At 30.1% G+C, this 20,972-nt stretch overlaps 1 protein-coding gene across 2 annotated transcripts; it reads left to right on the forward strand.

Moving 5' to 3' along the window:
- The first annotated feature begins 1,585 nt into the window (after positions 1 to 1,585).
- On the forward strand, positions 1,586 to 20,684 carry LOC107437525 (uncharacterized). 2 transcript variants are annotated; one of them, XM_016049561.4, is made up of 7 exons: positions 1,586 to 2,151; positions 4,307 to 5,197; positions 6,604 to 6,700; positions 9,148 to 9,774; positions 13,803 to 13,884; positions 15,651 to 15,807; positions 20,515 to 20,684. In XM_016049561.4, exons 2-5 carry the CDS (start codon positions 4,328 to 4,330, stop codon positions 13,835 to 13,837), a joined length of 1,629 nt encoding a protein of 542 aa, XP_015905047.2. In that variant the 5' UTR covers positions 1,586 to 2,151; positions 4,307 to 4,327; the 3' UTR covers positions 13,838 to 13,884; positions 15,651 to 15,807; positions 20,515 to 20,684. The 2 variants fall into 2 exon arrangements, with proteins under 2 accessions (XP_015905047.2, XP_071043432.2); XM_071187331.2 differs by lacking the exon at positions 1,586 to 2,151 and adding an exon at positions 2,169 to 2,299.
- The last annotated feature ends 288 nt before the right edge of the window (positions 20,685 to 20,972 follow it).

Consider the following 20,972-nt stretch of genomic DNA (forward strand, 5'->3'; position numbering starts at 1 on the left):
GTACTATCCTTTCCTCAAATTGACAAGGTTTTATAAGCCTTATTTGTTCAGAGAACTCAATCCTGCATATTTATGCGCGGAAATAAATATATAATAGCTCGAGTGCTTTGTGTTCACCATACATTACTAGCTCCTGAATTAAGAGACCGCTACTTGAACGTTATTCGCTTGTAAGCACAGACTTTCTTCTCTAAATTCAGAAGTTGAACCTATCATCTATTGCGTTGTACGTATTTCTGTGCAATGTATTATACTTATAAATTAATGTAAATAATTTGTAAACTTCAGTGAGGTTGTTATAACTGGGACACTTGAAAAACTTTTTTTTTACGAACAACAGACAGAAAGTTCAAATGACTGTGTGCGGAGAAATTTAAACAAACCTAGAGTAACTATTGGATTTAAAATGCTACCTTCTATACCATTTGCAATGAATTTGTGTAATTCTAGCTATAAAATTTTGAATTATGAACACAAACCTGCAACCTTCCTCTTCCCAGTTTAATACTTAAATTATTTCTTTCAATATTCTTCATTTATTCGTACATAAATTTTCAGACTTGAATGCGTACATGAACTTCCTTTAATCCTTTAGGTTTTAGCTTACATTCCTACAACAACCATTGCCATAAAAAGCTTCTTCAATAAAATTTGAGTCCCGCAGTAAACTGATCGTTAAGACACGGTTCCCAGCAGATCACCGAAGTCAAGCATCACTGGCTACGGTCAGTGTGCTGGTGGGTGACCACTTGGATCAGTCTGCGTAGGGACCGAGGGTGTGCGTCTGTTCTACCGTAAAGTGCTCGTCTTCGCATGCAAGTCGTCGGGCTACCGAACCGGGGGTGCCATCCCCTCTGCAGAGGATCAAAATTGTGATGGCATGTCTTCGGATCATCCTCCGGGATGTTTCCCAGACCGTCGCCAAAAGCCCATTGTGCAGCTCTAGTGCGACGTAAATTAACAACAACAACAACAATAAAATTCGAACAATTTTGCTGAGAAGATATGTTTAGAAAGTGAGTTATTTATATGCATATATTAACATAAATATACAAGTCTGTGAGTTCAATATATGTCAAATTGCAGATTAGAGAATCCAGGGTTAAAACGAGATTCAAAATGTTTGACGGAAGGGGGTTCACTTCTTACCCTGAGTGTCCGTTTATGAGTTGGAATTATGATTTGCTAGTTTCTCTGTCATGTTCGGAAATTTATATCACTGGAGAATCTCAATGTTTACTAGCACGTATGGTACTCCGGAAAGTTCGTGTTGATTTTCCCCAAAAGGACGAGGCCTGCACGGGACAGCCCAATACCATATAATCGCTTCATTGAAGTAGGACAAGCTTTACTTCTCATACATTGAATTGAGTACTTCTGTACTCAATACAAAAGAAGGCGGAAACCTCCCTGGTCGAGAGGGTAGTGCCCGCCAAACAGCTATGGAAAGCGTAGAGGTAGCAGGTTCGAATCCCTCTGCTACCCGTGTATTCATGCTGTCCTTCACTGCATTGTGCTATCTGTCCTTCTATTTAATAAAGGTTTATAAGTCTTAATTAAGCACACAAGCCTACAAATTTGTGTTGTAACAATAAATAAACAAAATGAGGATTACAAGTCAACGTCAAATTGAAAGACAGACAAGCAATTTACGGAAATAAATTCTATGTATGAAATGAAAGAATCTTACTGGTTTACGAAACCACAATAACGACCCCTCTGAACATTTGGTGGAGCAGCCATACTTCAAAAGCAATAAAAGTCCGATTACCACAAAATGTTTCGTGGAGCAATAACCTATCATAACCAAGAATGTAGATAATTTATTTATTTATTCCCATATACATAAATCTACAGACTTGTGTTCTCAGTAATAGTAAGGATTTATAGGCCCTTGTCAAAAGAAAAGACTAAAAATATAAATTATAGAACCTGACAAAAAGAGGATATTCCTAGGATTAGACTGGGAATCAAACCCACTACCTGCTTAAAACGCTTAGCGGAAGAACCCTGAATATAAATTGGAAAAGTAGCATACATGCAGTGAAGTGAACTGATTTGTTTGAAAGTCTAAAAGTCTTATAATCAAAATATTTCAATTATTCCATACAACCCTTGATCTTTTGGATGTTGATTTATTTCTATCATTTGGTGAGTTAATTTGCACTTATATAATGCTCTTTTCAACCATTTTATAAATAGTTTGAATATTAGTAACTCCAACAGGATTGATTTGGTTTATAAAATAAGCTAAACTACTCTTCTAGTTTTCTGAGCAAATTATGCCTTACTGTGAAATGTAAATAGATTTCAGCCGTCAAAAGCAAAAATTAATTATTTTCAAGCGTTTTCTTTTTTGTAACGTGTCCAAAGACTATGATAATGAATTTCACTTTGCTGTTAAATTTGAATGCAATAAAACTCAGATAAAGCTTACCTAAAATAATATTGGAAATTGAGATGTGTTTATATGAATTAAATAAACATTAACGTTGAATATTTACATGAAAATTAAAAATTAATTTTAAATTAATAACCTTTTAATAGAGAAATAAGACTTTAAAACTATTATTCATATTGTAGTCATTTTTATGAAAAATAAAGTATTAAAAAATAAATCGGTATGATTATGAAAATTGATACTTAAACCGAATCAGCATATATTTGCTGCTAATTTGTTTTACTCTTAAGTACATGGGTCAAAGATCTGTAAAATTTCATTCATTCTACCTTTTTGTCTACAAAATATAATACCTAAGATATACCTTTAGTAAGTATACTCCTTACAAAAGATAAAATTTGAGTTTATAATATAGAAATATGCCAATAATTACACGATTCATAAAATGTATTAAATTTTTCTTTATTTAAGTATTGAAGGGTTATTAATAAAATTTTTAGATTTAATTTTCATATAAATATCTATTGTGGACGGTTATTTTATTCTGATAAACATAACTCTATTTTCCAATATATTTTTAGATTAACTTTATCATAATTTTATTGCACTTAGTACTTAACACCTAAATAAAGTTCACTATCATATTCCTCGGACATTTTACTGCAACAAATAGATGTTTAAAGTAACTCTTGAAAATATCAATCTTGAAAATCCAATTTTTGACCGAAAGTAATTTTCGTCCCACTGTATGCCTGTATAAAAAAAATTTTTTGCCTAAATATTTTCATCTTAAAATATCGATTATTAATGAAATTTCTTAAAACCTAACATTTCCATGCATTGGGCAATAACTAATCAATTTGTTTAATGATAGTGTAAAATTTACAATCAATATGAATAAATTTTCATCCTTTCTCGTACAAAAATACTACTTTGAGATGTTCAAAACTAAAATTTCACTTATTAAATTTTATTTGCAATGTTATTTGTATTTTTTGCACTGTTTAATGTACGAAATTATCTACTTTATTTAAAAATAATAATAACGAATCAATAACATATGTTGTAAATCAATAGTTGCAGTTTTATATGTGACAACTTCCTAAAATTTAACTCTCTAATTGTACAGATTTCAACCATTAACGAGAATTCAATAGTCAATAATTTAGATCTTAGTCAAATTTCATTTTTTAATGCAGAACGGCGAGCATATTTTATTTTAAAAATTGATATATAATACGTTAAATTCATATGAGCTTAGTGTTTCATGTATTTGAAGAATAAATAGGAAACTGGTTCATTTTTTTCAGAAAGATAGCAGTGCAATTTGTGGGATTTTAAGGAAATTCCTTGCCATGTTTGTTAGTAACGATGCAAATTTAGAATACGCATTGTAAATAAAATTGCACCATCCAAAAAAGGTTTTTTTTTCCTTCAAATTTTAATTTTTCAGAATTTAATGCTTTTTAAATTAATTTAAATAGTTCTGCAATTTAAGTAAATCCCTGTACTGTCCTTTTAAAATTTATAAATTTATTCTATATCTTACCCTTTTGGACTTTGTTTTCTTACTCAACTTTTTCATGTGAATTTTTTCTTTGCATTAATGAAAAAATGCAAAAATACATGTACTCGTCCCAATGTTTTGATATTGGAGTGCAAAGTTTGCTTTAGAATTCCGGTTTGCTAAAGTCAATAAATTCACAGCAATTAGTAATTAACCATCAAGTATTAGTTCCATTTTTTGTCGCAAACCCAAAAAATTCCGTTTGTTATTGGAATTGAGTTAGATCATATTGGGGAAGCTACGTCCTGGTATAACTAAAGTTTATCTCGTAACATTTATTGTATTTCGTATCTAATATAAATTATGACTTGGAATAATACTATTTATCTTTTTTCAAGTCTTGAAGTATTTGATTCACGATGTTCGAGAGCAGATTAAACCCATATGCCTCTTCTTTCATACCAAATCGAAAAACGGAAGTCATAAGAGAAATGGCTGCAAAGTCTATTACAGAACTATGGGAGAAAAAGAAAGCTAATGGTGAAACAACAGTAACAAATGAAGAATTAGCGAAACTCGTGGGACATTTTATTTCCATAGGCTTCAAAGAACTGGCTCATTCTGACAAAGTAAAAATCCAGAATTACATTAACAAGAAACTTACAAAGGTCCCTTCTGTAAGACCGATATCAGATCTTTGCAAGATTAGATCAAAGCTTAGCATGAAACGCACGAAACCTGAATCTTTTGAAACACCAAACCTACCATTTTTGTTGGTTGCTTTTTGGGGTTTGTATAGACATGAGCAAGCGCAACGACCGCTATTATCTCTAACAAATCGTCCTGATGCCTTGAAAGATAAGGTATGGTCAGTCGATGCATCAGATTACAAGTTGTGGAATCAATCTTGCGTTTCAAAAGTATGCAAATGCCCGCCTATGTTTGGATATTCAATCCCATCGGACTTCTTTGGTGTGTCTTTCTACGTGTATTCGTGCTCAGAAAAAGAGATACATCTTAATCACTATCCTGAAAGTACTAACGGCAATGAGTTCATTTTGACCAATAATTGGCATGGATTTGTGGATGAACAGCCGTTTGAAGATATAATAGTGGATACAAGCAACGTAGCTGATGTAGATACTCTTACAAACCAATTTGAAACTATTGTATCGGGAATTTGCAGCATACTCATAAAGTGTGAAGAAGATACGGATAGTGGAATCGAGGACCAGGAAGTGGATGAAGTTGATTTTTACAATTCATTTTGGGATGATAGCCCTTCAAAAGTAAGTTTGCCTTATTTAGGTTTAAAAAAATTTATAAAATTTTAATGTATCGTTATTAAAGGTTACACATACCCTTTATAGCTTTACTTAGCATGTTAAATTATTAGAATTTTAATAAATTACGTTAATTAGATTACAGAATGTAGGTGATTTTTCTTATATCTATTTGTGAAATCAAATTCATTACTTATAAAAGTACCCAATTAAAATTTTGAGAAAAATGGAAATATAATAAATTAAGCAAACTAAACTAACCATAAATGGATTGAGGTTGTTTGCAGAAATTAGAACGGAAAATTAAGCCTGGTAATTAAAGTTAGTTTAATGAAATAATTTTAAATATAAAGACTCGTAAGCTTTTCTTTAATGCACGTGATCCGAAACTTCTAACTTGTGACAGAACTAAATTAACTATCACACTCGAAACAGTGTTGCTAAAGCCAGTGTCCTAAATTCAACCTACCAAAGTGATTTAAATCACCCTGGAGGCAGCTTAAGTTACCCTTGATAACGTCAAATACCTTTAAATTCATTTCTGTTTTTAAAATTAAGAAAACTATAACAGATTAAGTGATATTTTAATGAAATAAAATTTAGATAAATTTGACTCTCTTAGTAGTGATATTAAAATAAAAATTTATGTTAAGAGAATATAAATTTTGGTATACATGATTATATGCCGGGATAATGACCAAAAATAAGATTCATTTAGATTAGCAAAAATTTCCTAATTTTGCTTTTATGTCGGCAATAATTCAAAAAGTATGATCTAGCTTGACATCGCATTGGTTACAATGCAATATCAGTGATGCATTGATTACAATGAGTGCTGTATTTTTTTTCTTCCAAAATGAGCTGAAAAGTACGCAAGTGTATTACAAAATAACTTAAATTCTTTACTTATGTTGGAAATAGTTTTTAGACGCAATTGATTACAAAATGCATTAAATTCCTTCTTTCAACGGTGTCTTATTTCTTATTTCCCCTTGAGAAAACGTTGTGATAATTTTTAAGCTCAACGCAAGGTAACTTAAATTGTAAAATTTACCAAACCAATTTTATTAACAAAATTTAACTGCCTATTGTATGAAGTCTCTGGTAGTTACCCATAAACCTTCCAACACAAAGTAATCTGGGAAAACTACTTTTCTAAACTAAAAAAAATATTTATTTTTAGGCATGCAAGGTTTATATAATTTGAAAAAAAAATCGAAACGTTCGTAAAAATTTTAAAATCTTTCAATTTGATTATTTTTTGCAAAGAAACTAGTCTCTCAAATTATTTTGGTTATGAACAGTCTGGCCAGTGCTTATACTTTTTTTAGATAATAAGGCATATTTGTGAAATCCTGAAAATTAAATGCCTCAATATGTTTAAATTGTAGTTTAAATTTATAATTTTTCAGATCTCGCATGTTCCATTCTCTCAACAGAACAGGGAAACTTTGTTTGATGACGATGACCACCCCCTTTTGGTAGTCACAGAAATGAGCCAGGAACAAGGTAATCTTAATGCAGTTTTTGTTTCAAGTCTTGCTTGACTATCTGTTCAATCCAAATTCAAAATTTTTGATTGTTTTTCATTGATTGACCAACCTAATCTTGATGGTAACCATCAATTCCATCATGAACCATTATATTTTTTGATGGTAACCAACATAAGTAACCATCACCTAATTGTAGGAATTCAGACTGATTTATGATAGTCCAACGAAAGAATAGAAACTTGTTTTGGAAGGTTTGTTCATGTTGAACCATAACGAATTTCCATCACAGTATCTTAGAAATCAAATGTTGGGACGATCATGAACAACCACCATCCCAATGTAGGAATTCGGATTGATTTATTATGATCCAACATAAAAAACCGAAATTGTTCTGTTTAATTGGTTTTTAACAATTCTGTTGAACCGAAATTGATGGTATATTCCAGAGAACCAACAAGAATTCCCATTAAACCATCATAGAAATGAATAGTTTGAACCATCAAGGATCATCATGGATTGTTGGTCCTTGAGAGTCAAACTTCTCTTGATGGTTAACCATCATGGTATTAAAATAGCATTTTCTATCATGGAATGATGAAAGTTTGTTGGCATATCAAAAATCGGAAAATGTTGGATGATAGTGACAATCAAATGATGTTGGATCGCACTGAAACAACATAAACTATCAGTTTTTTGATGGGACCATCAAGAATTTTGACTTGGGATGTCACTCTTGTCGTAAATTAATACTGATAAGTAATTTTATAAATCTCCTGTAAAAATTTTCTAGCTAGTTATTGTGAGTATTTAATAAGCAGATGTTAAGTAGCAACACTAGCTTTGAGAATTCTTTTTATTTCTTTTTTGGTGGCATAACAACGATGCTATATATTAATTACATTTTTCATTGCGATTTTTGCTAAAGGATAAATCTATTTGCTGTAAATCTTTGAGGTAAAGCATTTGGTTTGCGATGAAAGAGTTTTTAATTTTACATAACTTTTTTTTTAATAAAGCATGAGAATTGCTTCAACTGAAAATTCGTTTTATTATAGAAAAGTTTAATAGGATGGATAGTCAATAAGCTTTTAAAGAAATATCCAAATCTCAGAACTATTTGGAGGGAAAATGCTCCTACTACTTTGTATTCTGAAATATTTTTCTGATAGTTCCTAGAAATGCGTCAACCTTGTGCGTTTAAGGACTCAAATCTATGCAATGAAAGTGATCGAGACGTGTTGGCTCAGTGATAGTGCTCGCCTCCCAATGAGGTGAGCCAGGTTCGAATCCCGGCAATAGCTGGTTGGTTCGAATTCCGCACCCGGCTAGCACCAATCACAGTGCTGACGTAAGATGTTCTTAGTGATAGATGGATCATGGTTTAGTTCCCTTGCCGTCAAGCTAACAGTGCAAATCTTCGTCGTTTTCGTTAAATGCGTGTAAGTTTCCTCAAAGTTCTTCACGAAGGCAAATTTTTCCCAATATATTATCCAGGAGTTTCCTTGTCTTCTGGATTAGGTTAAAAATTACAAGGCTACGGAGTTGAACATTGGTAGTCGTAAGTTCAAATTTAGGTCGGGTGTTCAACGACTGTTATGAAAAAAGAATGAAAGTGATCTTTATTAAATTTCTCTATATGGAATATTCATATTTAAGTTTACTTGACTGTTACCTCGAATACTTTCAACTACCGAAGTTAGTAAGCTGATAAATTTTAAAGAATATATAAGTTTATACCCTTAAATGAATTTCCAACTTTTCGCTTCATTCAATTTGGTATCTTTGTTCTTTGAATTGGAAAATTGAATCATTCAAACTTTAATGAAACAAATACTTCTGTGTTTAGTTGAAATTTAGAAATTTAAAAGAAACAATGCGTTCATATAAAATTCCCCCGTTAAGGAAACTTAGATGAGTTTGAAATTCTTTGAGAATTCTGAAAATACTTAAATTATTGCTAGATTTATTTCTCCATTGTAGAATGAGCTAATTTATAAACAACGAAACAATCGTAAAAAAACGAACTAATCTTAGAAATTTCCCTTAAATATCATACTGTTCCGGTGTAAGATTGTAATTCGTGCTTCAGTTTCTCATTAGATCAGTTTTCGACTTGCCTATGCTTCAATGAAAAATAAACAAATCACAAAATTAAATGAAATTCTAAGTCACTGCTAAAGTTGGAGCGAAGTGACGTCACAACTCTACGTTATTAGTTTAATTATTAATAAAATAAGATTGGCAAGATTTTAACTTTACTTTCAAGAAACAAGTTGTACACAATATTCAACCTTCTAAAATAGTTTGTTTGAAACAAGGTCCCACTAGTAATTTTTTTCGAATTTTTTTACTGTACGTAAAAATAATTTTAATTTTACACTATTTATTCCATTTATGATTTTTTAAAATTTGTATCGTTGCTAAGACCTTTTCAAATTGTAATTTTTTTCTTTTAATATTTAGACGTGTCTTCTGAAGTTAAAGAAATGATTCGGAAGAGCTTAACTCCTACGACAGACAAATTCATAACCCCTTTCGTTGTGGATGAAGAGAAAGAGGTCTGTGACCCTCCTTGCAGTATATGGTGCGATTCAGTAAAGAAAGGAAATGGCGTTGAAGATTCAGTAAAAATACCTTCCGACTTATCAGAAAATCCGAGATTTAAAGATTTGGTTGATTTGGTTTCCTCAGAACAGCTGTATTCAAAAAAGAAAACAGAGCCGATAAACATGATGTTGAAGTCTGCTCCAAAATTCTGTGGTAATAAAATGGGTGATTGGGATCCCTATTACTATAAAACAAATGTTGACATTGGAGTAACTGCTTATGCTTCGAACTTGATCACATCAAAAGAAAAGTTCACTTTTCTTCAAAAGGACGCCGTAAATTCCAAGTCATATTATGGAAGCGGATCTTGGGATGATTCAGACAGTGGATTTGTATCCCGATCGTCTTCGGAAGATGATATATTTGACGAGATCTGTGAAAAGGACTCGATGTGGAAATTTGTGAATAGCGAAGATAGTCTTTGGCAGCCTTTACCAGAATGTGTAGAAACAAATACTAAAATTCCTCTTCCTCATAAACGAGGTAAGATTTTGTGTATTTATAATATTTTATATAAGGTTTCTAATTTAATGCATTTAAAGTATGTATATCACTAAAAAAATGATTTGAATTAACCTTAGCGATATTGTTAGCAGTGTGTGAAATTTGCTTTTCAAATCAAAATGACGAAGGGCTGTTTTAGTTAGTTTTAAAAGGAAATCTTTAAATTACTCTAAGCAATTGAGTATTTTATTATGGAAATACCTTTCTCACAATTGCGCGTGAGTCAAGTTTGCTTCGATTTCATCAAAATAGGGTGACATGCGAGTAGAGTGTTTACTCTGTACTCGATGTATTTCAGAAAGTGTCAGTATTCAAAGGCAGATTTTTTCACGGGTCACGTAAAAAAGTAGCTTACTGTTTTCACGCTTTTCATACTTAGTCACGTGCAGAAAGTCAAAGTATTTCAGGGTTAATACTCTTGACTATTTTTACTACGAAGGATCTAAAAAATTTCTAATACCAACTTTTTGGAGCCAGCATATTAATAACTTAAATTAAACTAAAATACTGGGCTCTAGCTTCGATTTTCAGTGACTCTGCGACAGATTTGTAAACCCAGACTTACGACCAACATAATAGTTCTCCTAGTCTGCTTTATCGTTTATGCATTAAACTGATTTAAGACCTTAATCCAATTATTATAAAAGATATATAAATGCATATAGATAGCGTATTATATTTATTGATTGCATGATAATTCAGCTACATCTAACTTTATAAAAGACCTCTTAGTTTATTATATAGTCATGAAGGTCATGACCATGTCACCCTTAAATGTCACCCTTGTTTTCTCTTATTTTTGGTCAATCATGGCTTATAGCGTCATTTAGGACCATTATAGCCATCGATTTGTGAGCATACTCAATGTAAAAAACGTAATATTTATATTTGACTAAATATATGGTTTTCCGGGTCTTGTGCAAGCCTCAATTTGATAACTTAAGAATGTTCGTTTGTGGCAACATAGTAAGGAAACAAGGTTACTTCCAAATCTTAAACGTCATTTAAAATTAGATATTATTTAAGCCGTTTGACTTTTAATTAATAGTTCTGTCTTGTCGAATCTGTAAAGCAACTTCTGCAGAAATTTGTACTTTCAAGTTGCCAAACATTTTATTTAGAATGCCCATTTTAATTTGATATTTTGAGTACCGTGCAGAAAATATGTGCAAAATTTTATGCAGACATTGTGCAAACCAAAACTAAATCGTATAAAGTCGGTAAAGGCCTGGTTTCTTAGGACAGGACGCCGTCAGCTGGAAATCAGCGCTAACCTCTGATTGGTCCATTTGTGAGTTTGATAGTATACGTCATCGAACGCTCATCTTGAACTACAATTGCCGTCCAACTCAACTGCAGTTGGATTACAACGTAACGTTAACCACAGAAGCAATCGCGGACAACATCCAACAGCACATTGAAATCAGCCAAGATTTTGACAATAAACATAGCTTCTTCATTAAACATAGCACTCTTCACTTAGCTCAGCTATAATGTGTTTTTTCTTGGACAAAGTCATTATTTGTTCTCTAAAACACTGGTCGACAATAACAAAATCAATACAAATTCAAAATAAATATTTGTTTACGTTATTAACGCATGCGCATGGAGAGATAATGTCTGCGTTGGACCGACTGCTCAGGCTGAGCTAACAAAAAAGTATTTTTTTGGCGTCAGCTTTACGTCAACTTTCCGCTGATACCCAGATAAGGCGCTTGTCCTAAGAAACCAGACCTTAAGGTTCTTTCAAGATAACATGGTTACCATGACCCCGCAAGAATATTAATCTTTTTTTTTCCCTGTCACACTACTTATTTCATTCATACATATATGCCCCATATAATGTCTCTATTTAGAGTGCTGAATATTTACGTTTGGAGTGGTAATTCCTTTTGTTTTGAGAATTGTCCAGATTCTTAAGATTTGCAAGTTTGGAGCCTCATTGGGATTTAGTTTTGAATAATCCAGTGGATTTTAATTTGTTAATTTCGGGTGCAGTCTTCAGATTGATAAGTTTAAACAGTTTATTCAAAGTTAACGACACTAGATATTGTTGGTGAAATTTTAAATATTTTTAAGGATTTATAAAGCCGTGATGAGAACCCTTACTACCAAATTAATTTTTAAATGTCGGTTGTAATCTGTCGGAGGGAACAGTAATAACTTGCTGAGATTATTTGAGTGCATTTTAAAACTATTAATTTTGCTTTGTGACAAAAACTCGTATACATTCTTAATACTGTATACATAACATGTTAATTAAAGTAGCGATTTATTTGGTAAACTAGTATTGAACATATTTTATAGTGAAATCGATACTCACATTGAACTACTACAAGCTTTAAACGTTCACTGCTCTACTCAAGATTTTAACACTTATTAGAAACCTGGAAATTTTTCCGTCTTAATAAATTTTAAATTTTGCGTTTGAATTGAATGAAATTCTTTGTTTTAATAAAGCACTATGTATTCGAATTTCAATGTAAGAGGAGGCTTATTCGATCTTACATTTTTAGGAAACTCTCAGGACGAGGAAATTATTTTCTTTCCTTAAAGTATTTAAGACATGTCTTTCAAGGAAGTAATAGCTTAAACTTTTTAATCGAAGGCCCTCTACCCGTGTCTTATGAACAGTAAGCTTCAGTCGATTTCACAGATAGCATTGTTCTTAGATCTCGTGTTCAAGTATCGATAAGCAAAATGCAATATGTTCAGAGATCAATGCCTTTAATATACAGTTTTAGAAACCTGGTCGAAAATGCCAGGACACACATGAGTCTCAAACTAATATTTAAGCAAGCTACTAATAAAGTCATCGAAATGTGTATAATCACTAATGAAAGGGTAGATAAGAAATATCCAAACGTGTTTGACTGAAACCTAGTGTTTCTAATAATATGCTTTCAATTCCTATTTCCTCCGGCAATCAAATAGGCTTTGATATTTTCGTTCATGCCTTTCTATGAATCTGGAAATGAAGCTTGTTTTTCATCATAAATGGCTCGACAGCCCAAGGGGGGCCTTGGTCTTAAGTTTTTTTTCCAGACTAACCTTTTCCTGCTAGCGTTTTCCAGTTTTTAGTTTTTAAGACCAAAAGGTCTTTTTCCAGGCCATCTCAAATTCGGCCTGCCTTTTTTTCGTGTGCTAACAACTGGTCTAGCATTGAACTCTTTGTGGTACGGTCTTCATCCATTCTGATTACGTGGCCTGCCCATTTCATTTGTCGTTTAAGTTAATGTCAGGTTCATTATATGAATGATAAAACTCTAAATTTGTTCTAAGCCACGCATCATTTTTTTTTTCTTTAAATTTCTCGAAAAATACTTCAAAATCTTTCAAAGGTACCCAACATAGCCTCATCCGTACAAGATATGATCATGGTTTCAGAAGCATATGTTAAAATTGATATTGAAAGAGATTTGTATAATAAAACTTAGTTTTTCTAGGAATTACATTGCATTTTATGCATTTTCGAATTCCATTAAAATATCTATTTGCTGTAGTAACTCTCCTTAGTATTTCAATTGTAATATTGTTCCTGCTGCTGATTATCGAAACTAAGTAAACTAGATTTGTACCTCAAATTTATATTGTGTTTTTCCCCTCTACTAATTATAAAACCATTAATGTGTAATTTTTTGACTGCCTTAAAAATGAAGTCTAAAAGTATATATTGAAGGAATATTATATTTACGCAAGAACTTGTTTGTATTAAAAGTCAAATGCATTGGTCAGTAGGAATTTTCTAGAACTTAACACCACGTGTAATCATAAAGATATTAAATAATTCAAAAGTGAATAAGAAATATTTTTGAAAGTGGGCATAGTAAACTTTCTGCTTTTCAAAGTGAACAAAGTTTGGGAACTTCTTATCTAACCAAACTGTTACTGATTTTAGATACGAATATTAGATACGAATATATTTTTAATAGATAAAATACGGTTGTCTAAAAATTATTGAATCCAGTAGCTTGTCTGCATACAAATATTAACTTGTTCTGTTTCAGTACATGACTTCAGATGTAAACGATCTGTTAGTTGAAATGTTTTTGAAGAGAAACTGCAATTACTATACGAGACAAACTTTACGTAAGTAAAATCTATTGCTATTTCATTTTCTTCTGCTAATGTTTTTATGAACAACTGTTAACAAATATTAGTATAAAAGTTTTTTAATTTATATTTTACAGACAGGATTAAAAATAGAAACTCTTTAGATGAGCTTTGCTTTCTCATCAAAGAAGTTTTAAAATAATGAATGGCGACAATAACCGGTTCTTTCTCATCCGTCCTCATTCGCGTTGTTATTCTTTGATCTTTAATAAAATGAGAAAGTTGCCCGGGGAACTCATCTGCCGTTTGACCTAAAAATATTCTTCCGCGTTAAGAAATTTAATTTTGCCCCCAAGTTAATACAATGTCGCCCCCTTTAAACTAGTTCATGTGACTTATTTGTGGTTGTGAACTTTATTTGATATCAATGAATCATTTATTTTTATTAAATATTAAATGAATCTGCTTCTTCGAAGTTTAGATTTAAGTCGGTATCTTATGTAGTTAGCCTTCAAGATTGATTAGATCAGACTTTTACCGGAACTAAAATTTTGCGATTGAATAGCTTGGATAAATATTGTAACAAGTCAAATTTTTGCCAAAAATATTATATCCTACTGCTTATTGATGCTTCCAGGCGGATACTTATAATTTTCTAGAACTTCCACTGGCACTAGATTAACCCTTTGACACTGGGACACCAGTGTCCCTTTTGATGTAATATTTCTGACGTTCTAATTACAAGTAAAATAGTATTTTGTTAACTAAACAGGCAGTCTAATAGTTATTTAAAAAAATCTATTAGATTATCAGAATTGTACTAAAATATAAGATTCTAAAAAAAAATATTGAAATTTGTTTTTCATTTATATTAAAGAATTTTTTTTTTTTTTTTTTTTTTTTTTTTTTTGAAGTTACAGAAATTTCAATAAATAACTTTCTTAGGTTCAAATAAGTGCAAATTTGAAAAATTGTGCGGAAGTGAGTTTTGTTCGGAAGAATTTACCTTTAATACTGAAAAAACATCTAGTGTTTTGTGCTGTATTTCTTAGTTATAAATTATTAAAATGTTAAATATATTTCACTTATTTTGACTTAAATTAATACAAAATAACAGAAAAAGTAGGAAAAATGTGTTTGCTAAATGCTGCCTGAAAGGATTAATACATTACACTGAAGCATCTTATTGTCTGCTTGAAAATCTCGTTTGTTTTTTTTTTTTCTCTTTTATCGAAAACTCTTAAACTGTCTATTAAACAATTTGAAAATGTGACTTGACATTGTCATGAACTCTAAAATATAGATGCCAGGGCTGTAACTCTTATTTCCTCAAATGAGACATCTCTCTGAAATTCCAAAAAAAACTTTTGATGCATATGCAAAACATGTATGGAAAAAGAAACCTCTTTATTTTGCATAAGTATTTAAGAACAGTCCCAAAAAGTTAAAATTCTTCTGGACTTTCGTTGTAACAAATACCAGCTTCAGCTAGTAATTTTGTTTTTATCTTAAAAGTATTGTGTAAAAATAAGGAATAAAATACTAAGTTTTCGATGCTGTTCTCTAAAATCAAATAGAGCAATTTATAACTCCCTTGAATTATTAGTAATCTTCAGAATTCTCAGTACAAGATATCAGAAATCTTACTATTGCTCTGTAAATGTATCCAGAGTTCTAGATTCCAGATAATACTTAGAATACTAGTTTTAAAAATAATTTATAGAGATATATGGAGCAATAAAATGAAATTTAAAAAGTTAATTCTGTAGTAATTTCCGATCATTAAACCCTTATTTTTACAGATTAAGTTATCAATCTTTCAATTTGAACAATTTGTCTTGGTTGCCATGATGGCACAGAAGTGTTTTTAGAAAGACTGTCTTAAAATAGATACATCAAGACAAAAGCAGAAACTGATCTTGGGTTGTTGGAAGCAGCATTTCTTAAGCACTAATAAAGGTAAATCTTATTTCCACTAAAACTTCCAGGGTTCATACAGTCCTTAAAGTTAGTTGTGGTAAATTTAAGAAAATAAGATTTTAAGATTAATTTGTTATCGCGGCATCTTCCAAATAACTATCTAGTCATAATATCGGAAGTATCTAATTTAATTTTTGAGTGAAAACTAATAAAAAGAAATTTGACTGATTTATTAGGAAATATCGCTAACTTTTTTTATGGACTCTATGCACCCGGACAATTGATATCCTTATTTTTTACTGCAAAGGTGAAATAATTTATCTTATTTAGTGTAATACTAGTGAATAATAGTAATACTATGCAATCTAGCTATACAGTTAGCTCACTGTTAAATGAATCAAAAGAATTGATAATTACAATGGATATTTTCAATGGTAATCAAACTCGTGACTTTCGATTTTCAACAACAGCATCCTATAAATGCAGTGTTTTAATTGATTTACGAAAGTAAATTCCTTTTTCTTTCCTATATATGCATGTTCCGCAACTCTAATTTTTAATCTTTTCTGTTTGGGGATAGATTTCGTTTAAAACACTGATCTGCTTACTTCAAGTGCGCAACAGCGAATGTTACAGCAGTTAAGCGTACTTCGGCTCTTATTCCATAAACTACAAGAAACTAATTTTTTGTTTTGTTCTTTTCCAACAATTTATTTCCCTATTTTTCGCTATTATAAGAAAATAATGAAACTGCGAATAAATCAGTTTAGCACTTCTTTCTCCTTCATGGCAAAGGAAAATCTAAACTTGAATTACATATTTCTACAAAAACTTTTTCTGGGTGTTTATCTTATCTTAAAGCTGACTTACTTTCTTTAGAGGACACATGATGGATTTTTTCCCTAAATTTTCAAGGGTGGCACCAGGGGCAATTATCCCTCTGTAGGTCATAGTTTCCCCCCTGTCAGGATGAAGTTAAAAGTCGTCGAAAAATGCTACTGTCTTGCAAATAAATATAATTATAGTCTTAAAAAATCATTTTTCTTTTTTAATTTTTCTTTTTTCTGTAATGAGAATAAATTAAAAACAGACTACTTACAAACAATACTTAGTCTAAAAATATGCATTGAAAACTATATCACTAATCTATTCATTGTCTTACCTGATTAAAAATAAATAGCAAAATACACTTTTAATACCTGATTAAATAAATACCTGATTAAAACTAAAACTAAAAAGTAAATAGCAAATAAAGAATGAATAAAGAAAAATGAATTTTTGAAATGAATCAAGTTTTTAATCAGGTACTCTCTTACCGATTCAGTTTCTTAGAATTATTTATTTAATGGTGTTAAAAAAAAAGGCTCAAATATATTGTAGTAGAATTAAATTTATCAGAACGGGAATCTTTTTCTTTATTACAGATTTTAAAAAAAGTTTGAATTTCTAAATAAAGCTAGATTTTTATTAGTCTTATTGCATTTTCAAAAATAAATTTTAATATTCAAATAAATAATTAGCATTTTATAATTTCGCATAGCTTGTTTTATTTTCCTATTTATTTTCTAATTCTTTCTCTTCAGTAGAAACTAAAAATTTTGATATTAAATTTGACTTTTTATTATAGCGATTGATTTAAGGATAGTAGAAAAAGTCAGCTCTAATGGCGCCATCTATATCTCGCAATCTGTATTTTAAAGTTTCGAAATAAAAACTTTTTTATTTCATGAAAAGTAAAATTATTGGTCAATTAAATGCTTTTAAGATCAGCATCTTCATTTTTCGCAATATTTTGACCGTATTTCATGAAGTATCTTATGAGTCTGATCTCTGAATTAAAATGAATTAAATTGTTAGGATCAAATTTATGAGTAAAGAAAATAAATTATCGTGATATATCTTAAGCATCAAATAATATTTGAAAAAATTATGGCAGAAGTTAGAATAGCTTTTTTTTTTTTTTAAATCATATCTCTGAAGAAATACTTTTTTAATAGTTAGAATCTGAATTCCTCATTGATTAGGCTTGCAACTACGCTCATGCTGCCATCTTTTAATCGTATTAAAAATTAAACTGACGTCGTAGTTAATACCAGTGTATTTTTACATTTATTTTTAAATCTTATTGTTCTGCTTATTAAACTGGTTACCACAAGCAATCCTAGATGTAGTCAGCCTCTTAAACAATGAAGTTTTCAGTTCGTAAAATTTTATTTATTCAAAGTGTATGCATGCTTATCATCAAATTTAGTTTTAGTTATTTGTAAAATAAACCATTTATCTAGTTTCAGAAAACCTCGTGACGAAACTGAAATTTAAAATTTAGTCCAACATAAATTTGTATAAATTTTTTCAAGCTATTAATTGGACATATATTTTTCATATTTCCAAAACGTTAACGTGTAAAATGTTATTAGCTTAACATTTTCAGCCTTAAATTACTAGTAGCAATATTTTATTACTAACATTTATTAAAAATTGAAAATCTTAAGTTTATTTTAGTTGTATAAATTAAACTGCAACTAACTCATTTTTTTAAACTAGATTTTTTTTTTCTTAAATATTCTATGTTCCAGTAACTTAACTTTAAGTTTTCAATTTAAAATAGTTTTTATGCTATTTATCTCTGCATTTAGTCCTCTTTTCTAATTTTTTTTAATGTTTTTTTTGTTAGTTACAAAAAAAAAATTTAAAATGTGTATTCATAAATAGGAAATCAAATTACTAAGATATAATATGTATTCGTAATCCGAGTGTAGAATAAACCGGACAATAGAGCCAATTTGATTAATCCGATTATTAAAAATAATAAACAGCAATTATTGTCAATACCCGCATTCAATACGCTAATATTTTTATTAATCTTTTATAACGTTATTAAAATTTATGAATTAAAGATTTCAAATTATGTGAATCATTGCAATTCATCAATGTTCGTTTAAAAAAAATAAAAAAATAAAAAAAAATTATCAAGCTATTTTAAATTAAAGGGTAAATAAAAATCCTTATGTTTATTCATTGTTTGTAATTTTCATCCTATTCGTTTATTGCGTCTCTTCACATAAACTATTAAGGGATTTGATCAAATCACTTTCCTTAGGGATATCACCCCACAATCATTTTAACATTATCCGTAAAATGATCATTTACATTAGATTTGATCGTATCTCCGTTTTTATCATTTACGTATGACATTTTTTACAGAACAGCATTTTGTCCAATTTTCAGTCCGTTTTAAAGATAATCATAAATTTATTCTGAACGACTTTAAAATAACTTGAAAAAATCATCACTTTCCCTTCCATACTTTTACAAGCACTTTTTCTGTTCCTTTATTTTGTAATAAATTAGCCTATTTAAAAGTTTTTTATTTCATTTTTTATTGCACAAATTATGTTGAAACAAGAATTAAATTAAAACCTAACTCAAACTCTCGAATTTGTAATTTTTGCACACAATAAACCAAACAAAATATCTTTACATAATTTATACTAACAATTTACATAAAATAAAATTTTAGAGTCTATTTTCCAAGTACTCTAAAAGGGAGAAAATCGTCATTCTTAAAACAGAACAAGTAGAGTTCATAACTTCTGAAAACAAAGGGGTTAATAGTGATCATAAGTCTGTATTTTACATCTAAGGCCTAGCAAAATATAACTATTTTCTCCTTTTTAGTTTACGTTAAAATAATTATGTTTTTTTTTATATATAATTTTATTTTCACTTTAGTTTAGCTGTTTATTTCAGTTTTGTCTGCTGGCAAAATTTTGATTGGTGACAAAATTGAAAAATTTTGATTGCACCATTTCGAAAAGTGTAACTTATTTTGTTAATAAGTTACATTGTCATAGTCGCAGAAATCCATGTGAGATTTGAGATCTTCAGTTGGTCAAAATGATCGATTTTTCGATTGTCAATAAATTTCATTCGAGAGAAATTCCACGAAAAATTAACAATATTTCTATTTGTAGAATTAACATTAATTTATCGTAGAATTGAGGACTATAAAATAGAATTCAGTTTGGATTTAAATACTCTAACCTGTCAGAATGTGCTGGAAATTTCGATTTACAATAAACTCTTTGGTTATAATATGATAAATTCTACTTGTAGCGGACAGGAAATTACTTCAACTTGTATTCGCATCCAACAAAGAACTTCAATTTAATTAGTCTAGCTAGTCTGAAAATTGTTGAAATTTTGACTCAAGATAAATTTAATTTGGCGATGATGTATCGTAATAAATTCTGTTTGCAGCGGTGAGGAATTTATTGAAATTGCATTTTCTCCAGCCACGGAGCTTCGGTAGATTTGAGTCCTCCAGTTTATCAAAAAGAAACTAATTTTAACTAAGATTTCATCTTAACAGACACAAAGGTAGTTAATTAAACTTTGTTATTACTTTTATTATATCATAATTTAGTATAAATTTCTTTACATGCTTATAATTTAAAATACAAATACTGAAGAAATATTTTTAATAAGTGAGTCAATTAAATATCTGCCTAATATTTTTTTTCACTGAAAAATAATAGCAAATAATTCTGATTCATAAGTTTATTAGATAGCGATAATTTGTTTCCGTAATGAATTGAGGAAAAAGCATTAAGCGTAGTTTTTAATTACTTAAAATTAATGAGTACTCCACTGGTTTATGTAGTATCTGCTTTATGTAGTAGTATTATGCTAATTTTACTTCTGATTTTTGAACAATCAGTTTGACATTGTCTTCTTTTTTAATAGGACATCACAAGGACTGAAAAGACAAGCCTTTGTCAGGGCGATAGTTTTATATGCGTATTGGTTTTATAAGATTTTTAAAACAGTATGTTTATTGTACTTTTAACTAGTGAAATTGTATACCTCTGTACCCACATTTTTTGAGCAAAATAAATTTTATATTTTGCTCTTTATCTATTTTTGGTCTCTTAGATTCTCTTACATATTTTTATCTTTATGATTCGGTTTAAAACGTGGAAGGTGGTCACAATTTTTTCTAAAGAATTCAATATCAGTTATTACTCTACTTCAGCTATTCCCAAATGGTGTTCCTCGGAACCCTAAGGTTCGGTGGAATAGCTATGGGGTTCCCATAGTTTTTTTTTCTTTTTTAACCCACCATGATTTTAACTTTTAATTGCATTTAAATTCAATCAATGAAACATTTAATATTTCGGTTGCCTTTATGAAATTACTAACTG

The sequence above is a fragment of the Parasteatoda tepidariorum genome, chromosome 11, assembly GCF_982258835.1.
Source record: "Parasteatoda tepidariorum strain Cologne lab strain chromosome 11, Ptep-v5.0, whole genome shotgun sequence".
Taxonomy (NCBI): Eukaryota; Metazoa; Arthropoda; class Arachnida; order Araneae; family Theridiidae; genus Parasteatoda; species Parasteatoda tepidariorum.

Bases quoted from the DNA above. Each gene is read 5' to 3' on its own strand.
- LOC107437525 (XM_016049561.4), top strand. From the start codon at position 4,328: ATGTTCGAGAGCAGATTAAACCCATATGCCTCTTCTTTCATACCAAAT. The intron at 5,198-6,603 runs GTAAGTTTGCCT...ATAATTTTTCAG, and splicing joins GGGATGATAGCCCTTCAAAA to ATCTCGCATGTTCCATTCTC. The intron at 9,775-13,802 runs GTAAGATTTTGT...GTTCTGTTTCAG, and splicing joins TCCTCTTCCTCATAAACGAG to TACATGACTTCAGATGTAAA.